The sequence below is a fragment of the Pelmatolapia mariae genome, linkage group LG18, assembly GCF_036321145.2.
Source record: "Pelmatolapia mariae isolate MD_Pm_ZW linkage group LG18, Pm_UMD_F_2, whole genome shotgun sequence".
Taxonomy (NCBI): Eukaryota; Metazoa; Chordata; class Actinopteri; order Cichliformes; family Cichlidae; genus Pelmatolapia; species Pelmatolapia mariae.
The window spans coordinates 35,822,852-35,841,125 of NC_086243.1; the positions used below are offsets into that span (position 1 = coordinate 35,822,852).

At 43.2% G+C, this 18,274-nt stretch overlaps 1 gene segment (V, D, J or C); it reads left to right on the top strand.

Annotated features, from left to right (window-relative positions):
• The first annotated feature begins 17,044 nt into the window (after positions 1 to 17,044).
• On the top strand, positions 17,045 to 17,572 carry LOC134616423 (T cell receptor alpha variable 18-like). The segment is given in 2 exon segments: positions 17,045 to 17,090; positions 17,181 to 17,572. Coding segments are annotated over 2 exon segments (438 nt in total).
• Positions 17,573 to 18,274: the final 702 nt, after the last annotated feature.

Here is an 18,274-nt window from a genome sequence, read left to right on the forward strand (position 1 = left end):
CACGTGGGACGGTAATGGCGCCTTTCCTTTATTTACTTCCGCCTGTGTCACGTGTTGAGGTTCCGGCAGAGCACGAGTGTTGCCTTTAGTTCCTCTTTAACGTCTCAGTTTGTTGCAGTAAATGAATAAATGATTGTGAGCAGCAAGGCTGCAGTGAGAAGAGAAAACAGATCCATGAATGGATTAAACTCCATGCAGGCTGTGGAATAAAAATAAAGGAAATTGTTTTCACTGTTTAGCTTTCAGTGCTGACTTTCATTTAGGTTTTAATACACAACTAAACAAATCCATCACATTGATCTAAAAATATCAAAGACAAAAGAGCAGAAACTGCAGCAGCTTATTTTTCAGCTGCTGTATCAAATAAAAGGAGTAAAACCTCCTTCATCTGTGTCACTGCGTTAGTTTTCATGTCTTTCAAATCTGACTCCAACAGTTTTCTCAGAGTTACACTTATTATTACACGAGCTGTAAATGTTTACTGGTTACAGATTTACAGACATTTAACATTTTATTTTCAAAGTGGAGCCCAAACATGAGTGTTTAGTGGATGTTCTTTGGCTCAGACACCACAGAGAGAAGAACCAGATGCTCTGTGTGAACAAAGTTGAAGCAGGAAAACTTTAAAGAGCAGCACGAAGCACAAACTGTGCAGGATCTCCTGCAGACACACAAGCTGCCATCAGGATTCAACAGGACACATCACATGAGAACAAAAGCAGCTCCTCCTCCTGACTGCAGAAAACTGTCTGACTCCAGCTGTGAAAATCAAACCACTCACAGCTAATAACGCCAAAGACATGTTGCTGCACCTCTTTTTGCTTCTATCTCACATTATAGGTTTAAGAACAGGGATTAAAGTTTAGTTGAAGCTGCTGCATTAAGCAGATATACAGACTGCATTTCACTACTTTTCTTCTTTTCTTTTCTTTTCTTTTCTTCTTTTTTGCCTGTCCCTTTTGGATGTTTAGCCATCAGAATTGTTGTCTGAAGGCCAAGAAAGATGCCAAGTGGATTTACTTTACCAATTGGATCATCATGGCCTTGCCATATTGGTCCATTTGATTGACCTTTATTATAATTATGTATTTATTTTATTTGATTTTTCGGTTGTTACAGACAGACATGAAAAAATGAAAGAAAGAGAGGGAGAGAAAGAAAAATAGAGGAGAGAAGAGAAGGTGAGAAAGGGGGGAAGAGAGAAAAAGAAAAAAAAGAAAGAAAAACAACCAAAACACCTGGATCACCTGTATGGAGATAAGAAAAAACAGAAGAGAAAACAAACAAAAAAGAGCAACATAATAAATACAACAACATCACAATAAACTAGCTAACAGTAGCTAACAGTAGATACTAAATATTACATGTTATTGTGCAGCACGCAAGATCGACAGCGCACAATGTGCTTTGAGATAGCAGCCAAGAAAGGCGTAGTTTGTGTCTGTGAACACCCGTGTGTACACCTGTGTGCAGCACGCTTGTATTCAAAAGGTTTCTCCATGTAACGATCTGCTAGGGAGTGTGGGGAGCCATAGCCCCGTCCCCCAGGGCATGAAGCAGGTATGGAGGAGATCCAGGCCCCAGACATCCAGAGGCCCCAGAGAGGCAACTGTGCCACCCTCCTTGGAAGAGCTGAGGAGAGCCCCAAACGAGAGGTCACCCAGCAGCCATGGAGCAGTGGCGAGAGGGGGTTGCAGTGACGTGCCCGCGGGCTCTGCCGGCAGCCTGCTGTGCCAGAGAGGACCGAGCCTCAGGCCCAGATGCCTGAGGGCACCCCACCCCCCGGAAGAGGCCCAGCTGGGCCACAGGCGCCAGGCCCCGCCAATCGGCCACCAGAAGTGAGTCGGTACATACATGAGCGCCCAGCCGCAGACCACAAGAACCACCAACACACTAACGTTTGAGGGGATCAGCCACCGGCAGGGAGTGTGGTGAGGTGAGATAGGCCTCCATACCTCGGAGAGCCTGAGATGTTCCCAGAGAGGTGGCGTCTAAGACCCAAGCTGACATATAGACACAGACGAACAGGCACACGGAGACACAAACGTGCATTCCCACCCTCATATACACAAACAAATACTCGACACTCACCTGACGTGGAGACAGACACAAATAGACACTGTACACACATTCACACTTGCCAAACATACTCTATATCCCAAGTCCAGGTACCCCTGCCCCCAGAGGGGCAAACCGTACCCGGACCCAGGAGATGTAACCCTTCTCTCTGGGGTGAAGGAAAGCAGACCGCCTCCTTATCTGCAGTAGCAGGGAGGCCCCACATCCCAGCCCCCCAGCCTCAACGGTTAACAGAACGGGGGTGAGTGAAGACCCCAAACCTCCCTCCGCCCGCTCATATGTAGTGTTGCTGCGTGCTGTTCTAAAGTGCATTTAAAACACAGGAGGGCATGGTGCTTCCTGCCAGAGAGCAGCACGGCTCCTCCCGATTATTACGTTGTAGAAGAGTGAAGGTTCAACATCATCTTTTGGTTCATCCAGCAAAATAAGAATAATTAACAAACTCTGTGTTTTCTGTTCATCTTTCTCTTTCATTACTAATAAAGTAACATGATTGGAGGAAATGTTCTCTCCTCAGGCACACACTATCTGATGGTAGCATCTAGTATCACAACCGAACACAAAAACAGGTTCAGATATGCTTTTTTCCCTGCTGTCAAATAATTGTGTAGTTATCAGTGAATTCACTGTCACTGGATGATTCCAGTGAATCTTCTCCTCCCCAAACTTTACAGTCTGAATGGGAAACTTGTGCAGACACTGATGCAGTGAAGCCAGCTGTAAAAGTCACTGTCTGGATTTGTCTAACTTGTAACTGCACCTCTTTAGTTTCTTTTAACACCAACAGATGGTTCGCTGTTCATAAAGACCCTAAACAGATTTCTCTCTGGCTCCACCCACTGATGCTGAACTCAGCCAATGAGATGGTCTCTTTCTGCAGAACTACAGCCTGATGTTGAGGAGAAGGCTGTGCAGCAGAGAGGCTGCTTAGTCTTTTCATTCTGCTGAACTTTGTTCATCTGCTGTGTGACTTCAACACTTGAAACATGTTCCTTTACCTGTTTGTACTTTTCTCTCACTGCATAGGTGAGTGTTAGAACACAGAAAAGTCTCATTGTGACAAGATTTGATCAGAGTTATTATTAGCAGATTTCTTCATCTCATTATGCTCACAAAGAAAGAAAAAGACTGACTGACATGAATCATTCATTTGCAGCTTTGGGCTCCATGAACAGCATAAAGCAGGAACGTGCTGAAGAAGCTGTTGCAGAGGGAGGAAACATCAACCTGACCTGTACATATGATGGTCTTATCAACAATATCCAGTGGTACCGACAATACCAGAGATCCAGACCAGAGTTCCTGCTCTACATCACAGAGGGAGGATCAGTTCATGAAGCTGTGTCGGGATTCTCAGCTCACATTGACAAAACAGAGAAACGTGTAGATCTGGAGATCTCCTCTGCTGCAGTGACAGACTCTGCTGTGTACTACTGTGCTGTGAGGCCCACAGTGACAGGAAACACCAAAACTCTGTACAAAAACCTTTGGAGCAAAGACAACAGAATACTCCACAACATCCACTAGAGGGAGCCACACACTGTTAAACTGCTCTGGAAGTGTAGACTCCTTGAGAGAATGAGACACAGCTGTGATGAAGAACTTTAGCAGCTACAATAATGTCACATGAGTCTCCTTCTGAGTCTGTACTCTCATAATTAAAGTGTTCAGCTCAGGGGGAAGTCTGTCCTACAGCAGCAGAGGAGCAGAGCTGGAAGAAACACAGCTGTGGGAACGTTTCTGATTCAAACCAAACACTCATCTTTCTTTGTTTTGTTTGCTCACAGAATATTAAGAATATTTTAATAGATAATTTTATCTCTTGCAGTTGATTCATTCAGCAGATTACAACTAGAAAACATATTTTTACGGGAGGCTATGATTAACCTGAAGTTGCTTGTTGAGTATAAATGTGTGTGAAAGGGTGAACGAGGCGTGTTGTATGAAGCACTCTGAGTGCTCAAGTAAAGTAGAAAAGTGCTTTATGAGAACCATCCATTTATCAGTTAAAGCTGAGACCCACAGAAGCAAATGAGTGTTTGCTAAAAGTAGAAGACGTTCAGCTGGAAGATAAACACGTGAGACAATTCTTTAATGTTCACATGAAACTCATGGAGCACTCAAAACAAACAACCTTTATTTGTCACATACACAATCATACAGAGTACAACATGTAGTGAAATGCTTGTGGTCGAGCTGCAGATGTAGCAGTGCCATTCCAGGGCTTGGTTTTTTTAACATAAGGGGTCTACCCAGGACTCTTACGGGTGGGAATCAAACTTGCGACTCCCACTACTAAAGTGTGTAGTCTTACCACTACACTATTCAGCTGCATACTCGGCACACAGACGCTCTCACCTCTGTCATGCTGCTTTGTTTTATACAAGCAAGATGAATATTTCATCACTTTTGGTACTTTATGACATTGGCATTGATAATTATGTAAAATGACATATTCCAGGAAAAACAGAAGAATCCCCGCTGCAATAGAGCTGCTGGCTTCTTCTACATGCATTTCCAAGACCTGTACAGATATGTAATACCCTCTCACTCAGGAGAATAAAACAGGTACTTTTAGAGTTTGCAAAACCTTAAGAAAGTGATTTTAATGATTTAAATGAATCCCAAAGTGTAACTGTGTAACTGAGAGCAGAGAGGAGGAGGAGAGATTCAGGGAGGAGCTGAGCTGTTACTGAACTAGAGAAGAGAGAAAAACCTCCACATTCAACAGAGTTCAACACAAAACAAACTTTATGTTCCTCAACATGCTGTCATTACATCACTGTGTGTTTCCTCTGATTCTTCTCACTCTCACAGGTATGCTCACCTACACAGGAAACTATGTTCAATGCAAATGACTACTATAAATTTAGTATAACTGATTAATAACAGATATTCCTTTTTCTTCAGTTATCAGCTGTGAAGAACTCACTCCAACCAACGAAGAAGAGTCCAGTTTAGAAGGCAGCACTGTTACTCTGTCCTATAAATACTCTAAATCTGCTGATGGCACTGATTACTTCTTCTGGTATCGGCAGTATCCTGGAAAACCACCAGATTTCCTGATCTCTCACACAGGAACAGGAGTGAAAATATCAGATCCAGTCCCTGGATTAACTTTTTATGTGAGTGAAGATAAAACCTTGATGACTCTTCAGATCTCCTCTGCTGCAGTGACAGACTCTGCTGTGTACTACTGTGCTGTGAGGCCCACAGTGACAGGAAACACCAAAACTCTGTACAAAAACCTTTGGAGCAAAGACAACAGAATACTCCACAACATCCACTAGAGGGAGCCACACACTGTTAAACCTCTGATTCTTGTGTCATTGGACTGATGACAAAGACAACAGAGAAATGTTGGAAACCATCTGTCTGTGAAGGTTCTCAGTCATCCAGGTCATCGTAGTCTAAGGAGCTTGAAAAGAAAAGCGTCTGGACTTCTTTAAGTTGCTTGAAGACGTTTCATCCGAGAAGCTTCTTCAGTTCTAAGGTCAAATGGTGGAGAGTCCCAGATTTAAACCCAGTGGGAGTATCCCCCCAAAAGTGACAAAGGACCCCCTGATGATCTTCTAATCACATGAGCCAAGGTGTGAAAATGGGTGTGGGTCACAATCAGCCAGAGTTTCAGGTGAGCTCATTGTGAAACCTGGCCCCGCCCTATCATGTGATTTCCTGAGGTCAGATGGCCCAGGATGTGAGTGGGCATTAAGGCGTCTGGGGAGGGAACTCAAAACTGGATTATAGATGGCAGACAGTTGGTGTCGTAAACCACCGCCTCTGTTCAAAGATGGTCGCTCACAGTGGACATAGATGGCCTCTTTCACTCCTCTTTCAAACCATCTGTCCTCTCTGTCCAAAATGTGAACATTGGCATCCTCGAAAGAGTGACCTTTATCCTTAAGATGCAGATGGACTGCTGAGTCTTGTCCTGTGGAGGTGGCTCTTCTATGTTGTGCCATGCGCTTGTGAAGTGGCTGTTTGGTCTCTCCAATGTAGAGGTCTGGGCATTCCTCGCTGCACTGTACAGCATACACCACGTTGTTAAGTTTGTGTTTAGGAATTTTGTCTTTGGGATGAACCAGTTTCTGTCTGAGTGTGTTGCTGGGTCTGAAGTACACTGGGATGTCATGCTTGGAGAAAACTCTCCTGAGTTTCTCTGATACACCGGCTACATAGGGGATGACAACGTTGTTGCGTTTGTCTTTCTTATCCTCCCTCGCTGGTGTCTGGTCTTCTTTTCTGTGTGTCTTTGCTGACTTGATAAAAGCCCAATTAGGATAACCGCATGTTTTGAGTGCTTCCTTTACGTGTGTGTGTTCCTTCTTTTTCCCTTCAGGCTTAGAGGGAACATGTTCTGCCCGGTGGTGTAGGGTCCTGATTACTCCAAGTTTGTGTTCCAGAGGGTGATGGGAGTCAAAGAGGAGCAGTGTTGGGTAAGTTACTTTAAATTAGTAACTTAGTTACATTACTAGTTACTTCTATCAAAAGTAACTCAGTTACTTCAAGTTACTTGTTACTTTCAAAGTAACTAGTTACTAGGGAAAGTAACTTTGGTTTTACTCAGAATTATCTTGTTAATGTGTCTGGATACCCAGCAAGATTGCCAGTCTTCTAGCTTACTTACATGTTAGCACTATCCTGCCACATGTGCACTGTGCCACCTACCAACAGAAAGGAAAAAATAATCAAATCAAATCAAATCACTTTTATTGTCACATCACATGTGCAGGTACACTGGTACAGTACATGAGAGTGAACTTCTTGTGTGCGAGCTTCACAAGCAACAGAGTTGTGCAAAAATACAATAACGTAAAACAAGCAAAATATAAGAATGGCTAAATCTGAGAGTAATAAATATATGTACAATATATAAGAGTATATGCATTACTGGATGTGTATACTAAATATGTTTTTCTACGTGTGTGTGTGTGTGTGTGTGTATACATATTTTACAAATTAAATAGAGTAAACAATAAAATAAAATATATAAAATATACAGAGGTTGGTAGTTGACATGTGCAAGACAGTGGCATTAATGTACAGTATGGAGTGCATAATGTTGAAGTTCCAGTAGTGAGGGTGAGGTGTCTATGACGTGTTCAGCAGTCTGATGGCCTGATGGAAAAAGCTGTCTCTCAGTCTGCTGGTTCGGGACCGGATGCTGCAGAACCTCCTTCCTGATGGAAGTAGTCTGAACAGTTTATGGCTGGGGTGACTGGAGTCCTTGCTGATCCTCCCCGCTTTCCTCAGGCACCGCTTCCTGTAGATGTCCTGGAGGGAGGGAAGCTCACCTCCAATTATCCGTTCAGAGCACCGCACTACTCTCTGGAGAGCTCTGCGGTTGTAAGCGGTGCTGTTGCCGTACCAGGTGGTGATGCATCCAGTGAGGATGCTCTCAATGGCACAGCGATAGAAGGGCCTGAGGATGCGGGGGCTCATGCTGAATCTTTTCAGTCTCCTGAGAAAGAAGAGGCGCTGCTGCGCCTTCTTCACGGTTTTGTTTATGTGTCCTGACCACGTAAGATCCTCAGCCAGATGTACACCAAGGAAGCGGAAGCTGCTCACTCTCTCCACAGCGGCGCCGTTCATGGTGATGGGGGTGTGTACTCCTCTGCACCTCCGGAAGTCCACTATCAACTCCTTTGTCTTTGCGACGTTGAGGGTGAGATGGTTGTCATAACACCAGTGGGTCAGGGCGCTGACCTCCTCCCTGTAGGCCGTCTCATCACCGTTGGTGATAAGACCCACCACTGTAGTGTCGTCTGCAAACTTCACAATGATGTTGGAGTTTCTAGTGGCCGTGCAGTCGTAGGTGTAGAGTGAGTACAGGAGAGGGCTCAGTACACACCCCTGTGGAGCACCAGTGTTCAGTGTGATGGGGGATGAGGTGGTGCTGCCCAGTCTGACCACTTGGCGTCTGTCAGACAGGAAGTTAAGGATCCAGCTGCAGAGGGAGCTGCTCAGTCCTAGATCCTGCAGTTTCCTGTCCAGCTTCGAGGGAACGATGGTATTGAATGCTGAGCTGTAATCTACAAACAGCATTCTCACATACGTGTCTCTCTTCTCCAAGTGTGACAGGGCAGTATGTAGTGTCAGGGCTATGCCATCATCAGTGGACCTGTTGTGGCGGTATGCGAACTGTAGAGGGTCCAGTGAGTCGGGTAGTGAAGAGCAAAGTCCCTGACCAGCTTCTCGAAGCATTTGCTCTCGATGGGGATTTGGGTACAGGGACGATGGTGGCCATTTTGAAGCAGGCTGAGACTACAGACAGAGAGAGGGAAAGGTTGAAGATGTGTGTAAACACTCCAGCCAGCTGAGCCGCGCATGACTTGAGGACGCGGCCGGGAATCCCGACCGGACCAGTAGCTTTGTGTGCGTTCACCTTCCTGAAGCACTTCCGCACATCCTCCTCAGACACAGTGTGCGCACTGACGTCATCCGCGGTGCGCACACTGTCCGGTCTCGTGGTGTTCGCTGTGTCGAATCTAGCGTAGAATACGTTTAGATCCTCACACAGCGAGGCCGTGGTCTGCGGTGTGCTGGTTTTCCCTCTAAAGTCTGTGATCGTGTTTAGTCCCTGCCACATACTCCGAGGGTTGTCAAACTGTTGCTCCACCCTGTCCCTGTACTCACGTTTGGCTGCTTTGATCGTCTTCCGGAGTTGGTAATGTGCATGTTTCTAGTCCAATGTGTTCGCGGAGGCAAAAGCGGTGCTCCGTACCACCAGTGCCGTGCGAACATCTCCGTTAATCCAGGGTTTTTGATTTGGGAAGGATTTAACTGTTCTGGATGGGACGACATCTTCCACGCATTTCCTGATAAATCCGCAGACTGAGTCTGTGTACTCATCGATGTCATTAGCAGCCACGTGAAACATTTCCCAGTCCGCATGATCAAAACAGTCCCGCAGCGTAGACTCCGATTGGTCCGACCAATGGTGCACCGCCCTCAGGGTTGGAGCTTCCTGTTTCAGCTTCTGCCTGTAGGTGGGCAGGAGCAGGATGGAGTGGTGATCGGCCGAATGGGGCGCGGGGGAGGGCTTTGTATGCATCCCGGAAAGAGGTGTAGCAGTGGTCAAGTAGCCGGTCTCCACGAGTGTTGAAATGGATGTGTTGGTGGAGTTTTGGTGAAACTTTCTTCAGGTTCCCTTTGTTAAAGTCCCCGGTCGTGATAAACGCCGCCTCTGGGTGTGTGGTTTCCTCACTGCTGATCGCGCTGTACAGTTCCCTGAGTGCTCGGTCAGTGTTGGCTTGTGGGGGAATGTAAACAGCCACCACAAGCCGGGAATGTAAATAATGTGCATATTTCCACGAGAGAAATCCCACGCCTGGACCGTCGTTGACCGCTGCCATGATTCTAGCCTACATCACAGCGTCACGTGCGCTTTTTACATCCAACACGAAAACTGCAGTCGTGGTGCTTTCGATTGTACTCAGAACTCGGAAATTCTGCCTTCCAAGTAGGAAGATGTAGGTAACACCAGACTGCAGATGAGCTGCATACAGGGCTGGACTGGGACAAAAATTCTGCCGGGGCATTTCCACTAGAGACCCGCCCACCATTATAGGAAAAACCATAAAGCCTTTTGTTAGGTCTGTGCTTTGCAGGCCCCGCTGGTTTAGACTTATTCCCGTGAACAAAGCAAGACAGAGCTCAATCCATTTTAACTTGCAAGGGGAGCTGATAGGACCAGGGTCTTGGAGCTGCAAGCTCCTCACCTGATCCCAGACAACTCCAAACTCCGGCCGCTCTTGCAGCTCTTTTATTAACTCAGTGGTCACACAAACATCTCATTAATCATGCAACAGATAAAACACTCACATGTGAACATGTCTCATGTATGTCTCTGCAACAGTGAGCATGTGATGTGATCAGGGATATGTTTATGTGTGTCTGTGTAGGAAACAGAAGTCAGCATTCATCCTAAAGATCTAATCATCTTGCACAATGACAATCATATTGATCCACAATTCTCTAACACCTTTGAATGAAATCAAACGCTGTTGTGACAGTGATGTACACTGTTCTGATGGTATATATGTATCAATCTATCAATCATTTGTTGTAAGATTCAGATAATTATTTTTTTTAAAGCTAGATATTTTAAATGAGAATAAGAAAGAAAAGTATTTCTTTGTGCCCCCTTTCCCTGTTAATGCCCTACTTGGCCCCCCTGGCAAAACTTTGCTAGACCCGCCCCTGCACAGTTACCAGCTGTCAGCTACTTAGAAAAGGATCCTGGTGTTATTTGTCTCTCAGAAACAGTTCATAACTTCAGCTCATTCATGTCACCTAAAAGGTAAACCTGTTTCTCCATCACCTGTTCAGCTCTGATGATTCAGTAAGGACATCTCCTGGTTTCATCTTCATGTTTCCCTCTCACCACATATCCAAACCGACATCATGACCAGCAGCTTTACAGCTGTGGCTCCAGCAAACATCAGCTGATACTAGAAATTAATATTAAATAAATTCTAACAACAGCTGATCAAGCTTAAACGTGCTTGTTAGAGTGAATTGTTAAATGTTTGTCATTTTTATGCTTACCATCCATTTCTACATTGTAAAGCAATTCCACAGTCCCCCTCCCCAGATTCTTGAGTTTTTGGGTGAGGGGCTGTAATGTTTGATTACAGACACATCCTATCTGGAAGGTCTGTTTGATGTAAGCTTCCTGCCCAGCAGGAGGTCTCTCTCACTCACACACACGCACACACACACACACACACACACACACACACACACACACACACACACACACACACACACACACACACACACATATATACACACAGTGCCTCGTCTTTGTAACCAAGGGGGGTTAAGAGGGGAGGTACGTGTTGTAAACTATTGTGTGAACTGTAACAGTTTGTCAATAAATAGCTGCGAGGGAAGCTGCTCTTTGAAGGACTTTGGGCTGGAGACAGGTTAGGAGCGTGAGCTCCAAGAGCTGGTTCTTGACCAAAGGCCTCCCTTGCGCAAGTAATCGATCGAACGCTGTTGCCTTGTTTTCTTTCATGATAAATAAGTCTCTAGAACTAGCGGGGTTTGTGGGAACAGACCCAACAGTGCTGCTGTTGTTTAGCGCGACATCCGCTGGTTTCCTCTTTCTGGCGCAAAGTGAGCGATAAACAAACAAGAGAGAAAAGCTGATCAGCTGATCATTGATCAGTTTCATGATTGAAGTAGAAACAGGAGAGGGAGGGGGAGAGAATGAGAGAAGAAGAGGCAGCTGTGCAGCAAAGACACAGAATAAATCCAGCTTTGTGTCTTTTTTTTTCATTGTAGCTGAAGTCCGGGACAAACTGTGTTCCTTCTCAGCTCAATACGAAACTCGTAATATTTGCTCTGAATACGAGACGATGCTGTTTTTTATGGGACGGTTGGCAACTCTACTAACTAACCTTATGAATAAAATAAAGTTCACTATCAGTAACATCATAGCACCCACCCAGCTGTATAGAAACTCCGTCATGTTAGCTAGCAGGCAGTACGAATTATTGTAACTGACTGTAAAAAGTCAGCACAACGAAAATAAACTCCACCTAAACTTGGTTTATATCTGACCCAGATAGACTGCAGGTCATAACTTCTTACCTGAAGTTCAGTTCACCTGACACTCGAACCGGCGGCCACCTTGGGTCTCTCCTCCTCCTGCCTCCCGTTTCCCTCATCCACCTGCTGGCCTCCACCACTTGCTAATGTTACTGAATCTGTGGAAGCCACCACTAAACAGTTGAGTTATTTTTTACACATCGGCCAGCATCTGGCCAATCCACCACCTTTCATTGTTTATACTGTTACGGAAAGCAAAAAAACAAAAAAACATCAGCATATCAAAACGAAAGATTACCATCGGCCCACCGAGTCCAGCTATAGCTGCATATGTGTTTATTAGTAATTTCTTTTTGTAGAGGGCTAGCAAAACAACCGTTTTCAAGGACATTGCCATATTGGAATCTCGGCTTCTCTGACGAGGCTAACCATGAACAAGGAAAAGTGGTCTTAAAAGTTAGAAATTACAGTTTGTCACTTTTGCTTTTAAGAGACACCAGGCAGCAGAGAAAATCTGCTCAGGAAGTTAATCCCACATAGGAAATGCCAAAACGTGTGCACCACTGAGAGTCATCCAGCATTGTTATCAAAACTGAGAACTTTCACCTGCTGCTCGAACATGTTTCAGTCAGAGTGTGTGTGCAGGATGCAGTCGGAGCTCTGCAGGCTCCTGCTTCAGTCTGACCTTCTTGATGATGATGATGATGATGACTGCAGCATCACTGTCATTTCTAAAGCTTCATCAGCCTGAATGGGAACAGAGCTCAGCAAGAGGAGGAGCTACACCAGTGAATATGAAAGGCTTCATTTAGGAGCTGAAGAGCTGCTGTGTTCTCTCTATTGTTCATTCAGTCCAAGAGAAAATCATGTTCCTGCTTTTCATTTGGATGATGATAGTCTCCTTTCAGACTGGTGAGTCATCAAAAGATGGAGTGAGATGTAAAAGGAGATGATAGACATGAAAATATTTGGATGTTGTTTGAATTGATTCACTTTTTATAAACTAAGTTTAAAGATACAGAAACATGATGGTGAAATATGTCTTTGTTGTTTTCAGGATCCTCTGAGGATTTACTGACACCATCTAAAGATGTAGTGATGAGTTTGGAAGGAGACACTGTGACTCTCTCCTGCAACTATTCAGGCTCTGAAACTTACTTCTTCTGGTACAAACAGAAACCTAATTCACATCCAGACTTTCTCATCGCCTACTATTCAGACAAAACAGAAAGGATGAAGTTTATACATGACGATCAAAAGAAGGAGTTTCATCTGGAGATCTCCTCTGCTGCAGTGACAGACTCTGCTGTGTACTACTGTGCTGTGAGGCCCACAGTGACAGGAAACACCAAAACTCTGTACAAAAACCTTTGGAGCAAAGACAACAGAATACTCCACAACATCCACTAGAGGGAGCCACACACTGTTAAACCTCTGATTCTTGTGTCATTGGACTGATGACAAAGACAACAGAGAAATGAAGCAGCAACGACCAGAGACAGAGACAGAGCTGCTGTGGAAGCACAAAACTATTTGATTGGCTGAGCTATTAAACTGGCCCCGCCCACTGAAGGTGAGCTCATCCAATGACATTATTTGTTGGTCATTGTGCTGCAGTGGAAGAACATTGTTCATGTGCTGTCTGTCTGGCTTTAATAACTCCAAAGACATGTTGCTGCACCTCTTTTTGCTTCTATCTCACATTATAGGTGAGTTTAAGAACAGGGATTAAAGTTTAGTTGAAGCTGCTGCATTAAGCAGATATACAGACTGCATTTCACTACTTTTCTTCTTTCTTTTTCCAGGACTAACAGCTGGAGACTCAATCACTCCTCAACAAACTGAAGTCACTAAAACAGAAGGAGAATCTGTCACACTCACATGTAACTATCAGACAGATGCAAGTGCTGCTGCACTTTTCTGGTACAGACATCATTCTGACCTTCAGGCTCCTCAGTTTTTACTCGCGAAACAAGGAAAAGGAGGCAGTGCTGAATATATTCCTGATAGAAGATATGGATCAGAAACATCTTCTACATCAACTAATCTGACCATAACAGCCCTAACCCTGGCAGACACAGCTCTCTACTACTGTGCTCTACAAACACAGTGATACAAAGTGTAGAAGAGGCTGTACAAAAACCTGAACACAGATATCTGACTACTCTTCAAAGAGGAGGGAAGTGGTATTCAAAGCACAGCTTCATATCAGATGGATTATGCTAATTCCTGTTTTATCAGAGTCACTGTGGTTACAGCTGCTAATGAAACACTGTGGGAGGATTCACATGAGCAGCAAATCCACATCAACCACAAACCAACTGTAGGAACGTTCAGACACAAAGAAACAATAATGAAATAACTACAAACAGTAAAAACTGTTCATGTGAAATATGTACAGTATACAATATGCTTTCTAAATATCATTCATACTCCGATGGATGTATCAGAGAGCAAATCGGGGTTAGCATCTTGCCCAAGCATATTTGGCATGCAAACTGGGGGAGCCAGGGATCAAACCACCAACCTCGCGATCAGCAGCTGACCTGCTCTACCGCCTGAGCTACAGCCACCCCTAAAGGTTGTAAGGATATAACTTTCTTATTTATTGGATGAGAGTGTTTAAAAATCAGAAACAAAATAAAATAACCCAGTTTCACACATAACAAACTCACAACATTGTTGATAAATTATAATCTAAAGGTGCTTCATACCTGCATGATCTACTTTGACATTCTCACAGTTTTTTCTATCATGGCTTGAACATCTGCTTTAAACCTTCCTGACATTTGACATGAATCATCTGTGTGAGTCTGTTTGATTTTTCAGTGATGTCATGTGTACAGTTTCTGATTGGATGTTTACTGCAGTGTCATTGTTCATTCACTCGCTCCCCAACAGATGTTTCATAAATAATTAGAAATAATAATTATAATAACATAATAAGCAAAGAAGGTGAGTAAGTAAAACCTGATTAAAATTCAATACATGTAAAAATGTGACTATGGTGGTTTGGGTTCTTTCTTCTTGTACTTTTTTGAGTTTTTCTATCTTAAAATGCTTAGTAGAGTCTTTTATGATTTATTTAGTTAATTCTATATACTGTTCCCACTCTTTTCCCTCCATCAGTCTCTGTGTTTATCTTTTATTTGTTCTCGTTCTGATGTTTTCCCTTTTTTGGCAGCTTTTGTTTTTTCTGTCTTGTGTTTGCTTAATTTGTAATATCTGACTTCCTCTTTGCATTTTTTGGTTTTGTAACTTGTCCTGACAAATCCAGATTAATTCCTATTTGGAGTCCTTTCCCCACCACGTTGCATTTGTGTCCATAAGATATCGCCACATAGCTAATTATGACACACAGCACATGTCAGATGTCCTGAAAGTGTTTGATAATAACTGAATGTACAGTGTTGTTACGGTGAGACAAACTGTTAGAATAACAGCTGATTCTGTGTCATAAAGAATTATTTCATGAAGTGTGAGAGATTTCCTGTAGCTGTGCTTGTGTCAGTGGAGCTGAAGCAGCCTGTTAGACAAGGAGCTCTTACTGTAAGAGGCTGATAGATAACAGCTTGTTCAGTGACCTTCTCTCCACCACAGCTTCCAATATATCCAGTTTGCATTAAGCCTTCCTCATCACTTTATTCACTTTGTTGGTGTCACCAGAAACGTGGCTTACAGGAATACAGCTGATCACCTGTGTGGATTTTTATGTGCTGATGAGTCAGTAAAACATTTCCCACAGGTGTTACAATCGTACGATTTTTCCCCTGTATACATTCTGCTGTCGTCAAAGAAGAGGTGATCATTAGGGGTGGGTTTTGATAATCGATTTATCGATTAAAATCGATTCTGGCTTGGATAACGTGATATCGATTCATTAAAATCCTGAATCGATTTTTTAATATAAATTTATTTTGCCCAAAACGCCAGAATCTCAGGTTAAACCTCACAAAATTTCAACAACCACCAAACAGCTAAAACAGTAAATGAGAGCAGGAACACAGATTCTGAAGCTCGCTGATTCTGATGTTTCGGCGGGTCCGCTCTTTGTGTTTACGTCCTTTTTGCGCTGATTCTAAAGCTGTTAGTTTGATCTCTCTCCAAACAATATTGACTGAACCTGCAGCAAAAGACGATCCAAACTACGCTTCACATAAACATCGTCATGAATTCACTCTGACTTTTGCTGTTTTGCTTCCACCACAAAATCACACTTCATGCACAGCTCTCTCTCTCTCTCTCTGTACTTCAAGAACAGTTTCCTGTCTAAATCTGTTTTCTGCATTATTCACTTGTTTGCTACGCACAAGACTACCGTTGTTTACAGCGCTGTCGGCCGCTGTTTTTTTTTCCCTTTTACTTACTTCCGAAAAGAAAAACGAATTTCTGCTGTTCAATGGGCTACTGAACAAATTTAAACTTTTAAAAATTATGCAAAATGCAAAACACTCAGCCGTGTTGCTAATAAAACCGCTGTAACTTCAGAGGTAACGTTCTTATGGTGATTAATGGTTTTCTTTCGTTTTTGATCGACTGCAGAATATTTTTTATAAAATCCCAGGCCAGGAAAATCACCTTCATGTTTTTCTGTGTTTTATCTTCAGCTACTTTGACACAAAGGCATCTGCTGTGATGCTTACACCTTTGATAAAGTCTTGCGAGTGTCAGCTTCCTTTTTATAGATACAAAAATATGTAAATGTACTGATCTGAATTATAATATTTCTGACTGTCTGAGGCAAAATTTCCCAGATTCAAATCGAATCGAATCGATTCAGGACCTTGTGAATCGGAATCGATTCTAGAAATCAGTGATGATACCCAGCCCTAGTGATCATTGTTACCTGTGTGGATTCTAAGCTGTGTATTTATATTCAGGACTTATTCTTTCAGATTTATTCCCAAATATCTCGTGTGTCAGAAACACATCGACTCCCTATCTACATTGTCACACTGAATATGTAGGCAGGGAGGGTGATGTCTTCTATTTGGCTTGGACACGTACAGCTCTACATTTGGAGTTGATCCTGCGTCTAATATTCACTTCCTATCTGACCTTGACTTTCAGCTAAAGCAGAGTTTTAACTGTGTTTCTATTAAAATTTTTTGTCTTACAGACTCTCAAAGTGCTGAACACTACAAGCCACACTCGCCCTTCACACACTGATGATGACCACTGACTTTTCACTTTGTAGACTTCCTGCTGCCAAGGAAAGCAGAGCAGCAGAAAGACGTGCTGAGTGTAAAGCTGTCAGCAGGGGAATAACACAGGGCTGTGAATGAGTCCTGTCACTGTGATCAGGCTCCTCCTTCTAATCCACCAACTTAGTGTTGATGAAGACTAAACAGAGAGATCACAGCTTCTTTATACTTGCTGTAGCTCACAGTTACTCTACACTGCAGATATGACGCCTCTGTTCATCTCAGTGCTGCTGGCTGCTATGTGCCTCGGTATGAACACAACTCTGTTTCTTTGATATCAATCCAACATTGACATGATTCTTTAACAGCACACTGATACTGTTTGTTGGTGTTTTACAGAATGCAGAGCACAAAAAGACAACGTGCTGCAAGCAAAAGGAGAAGAGACTGCTGCTGAAGGAGGCACAGTAACACTTCACTGTCTCTATAACAGCAGTGGTTTAACAGGTACTTCTCTCTTCTGGTACAAACAGGATGGAAACAACAGCCCCAAATTCATCCTGAGCCGTGTTAGTGGGGACCAAGGAAACACAGCAGACGAGTTCAAGGAGAGATTTTCATCCACACTGGATTCCAGCATCAGATCAGTTCCTCTGAAGATCCAGAAGCTTCAGTTGTCTGACTCTGCTGTGTACTACTGTGCTCTGCAGCCCACAGTGACAGGAAACACCAAAACTCTGTACAAAAACCTTTGGAGCAAAGACAACAGAATACTCCACAACATCCACTAGAGGGAGACACACACTGTTAAACCTCTGCCCAGTTGGGTTTGTTGTAGTGACAATTTGAGTGAATAATGTTTATTGTATAAAATAACAGAAATTATTCAAGATCATCAGTCATGTGACACAAGCTACTCACTGAAACCCAGTAACAGCTAGCTAATGTCATACTTACAAATACAACAGAAAATTAATGTCTATTATTTTGTGATGAATCTACTTCCTGCTTCTTCAGAATATTTGTTCATTCAGCAGCAGAGGTAAGGATGAAACAGGAAGACAGAACTGTGTCACATGACCACAGATGTTTCTGCAAGAGCTGCTGCCCACATTCTGCAAGAATACAATGAATCTAACCCCACTAACTGCATGGAGGAAGCCAGAGAAAACCCAACCCAATAAATAAGGATGTGACTTATTGTCTCTTCACTGAGGACAGACTGACAAGAAACCTTTTTCTCAAATACAGTAAGTACAGGAGATTTTAACAGGTGAAATGTTTAATTTAACGCTTGCAGAGGAACAGAAATCATCAATGAAAATGCTAACTACCTCTATATATGAGCGTCCCACCACATGTCTTGAGTCTTAAAAATCTACAAAAAAAAGCTAAAAGTAACAGAAAACTAATATCAATGAATTACATGACCAAAAGAAAATGAGACAAATAAATGATATAAACATCAACATTAAAAAATTATATCTAAATGA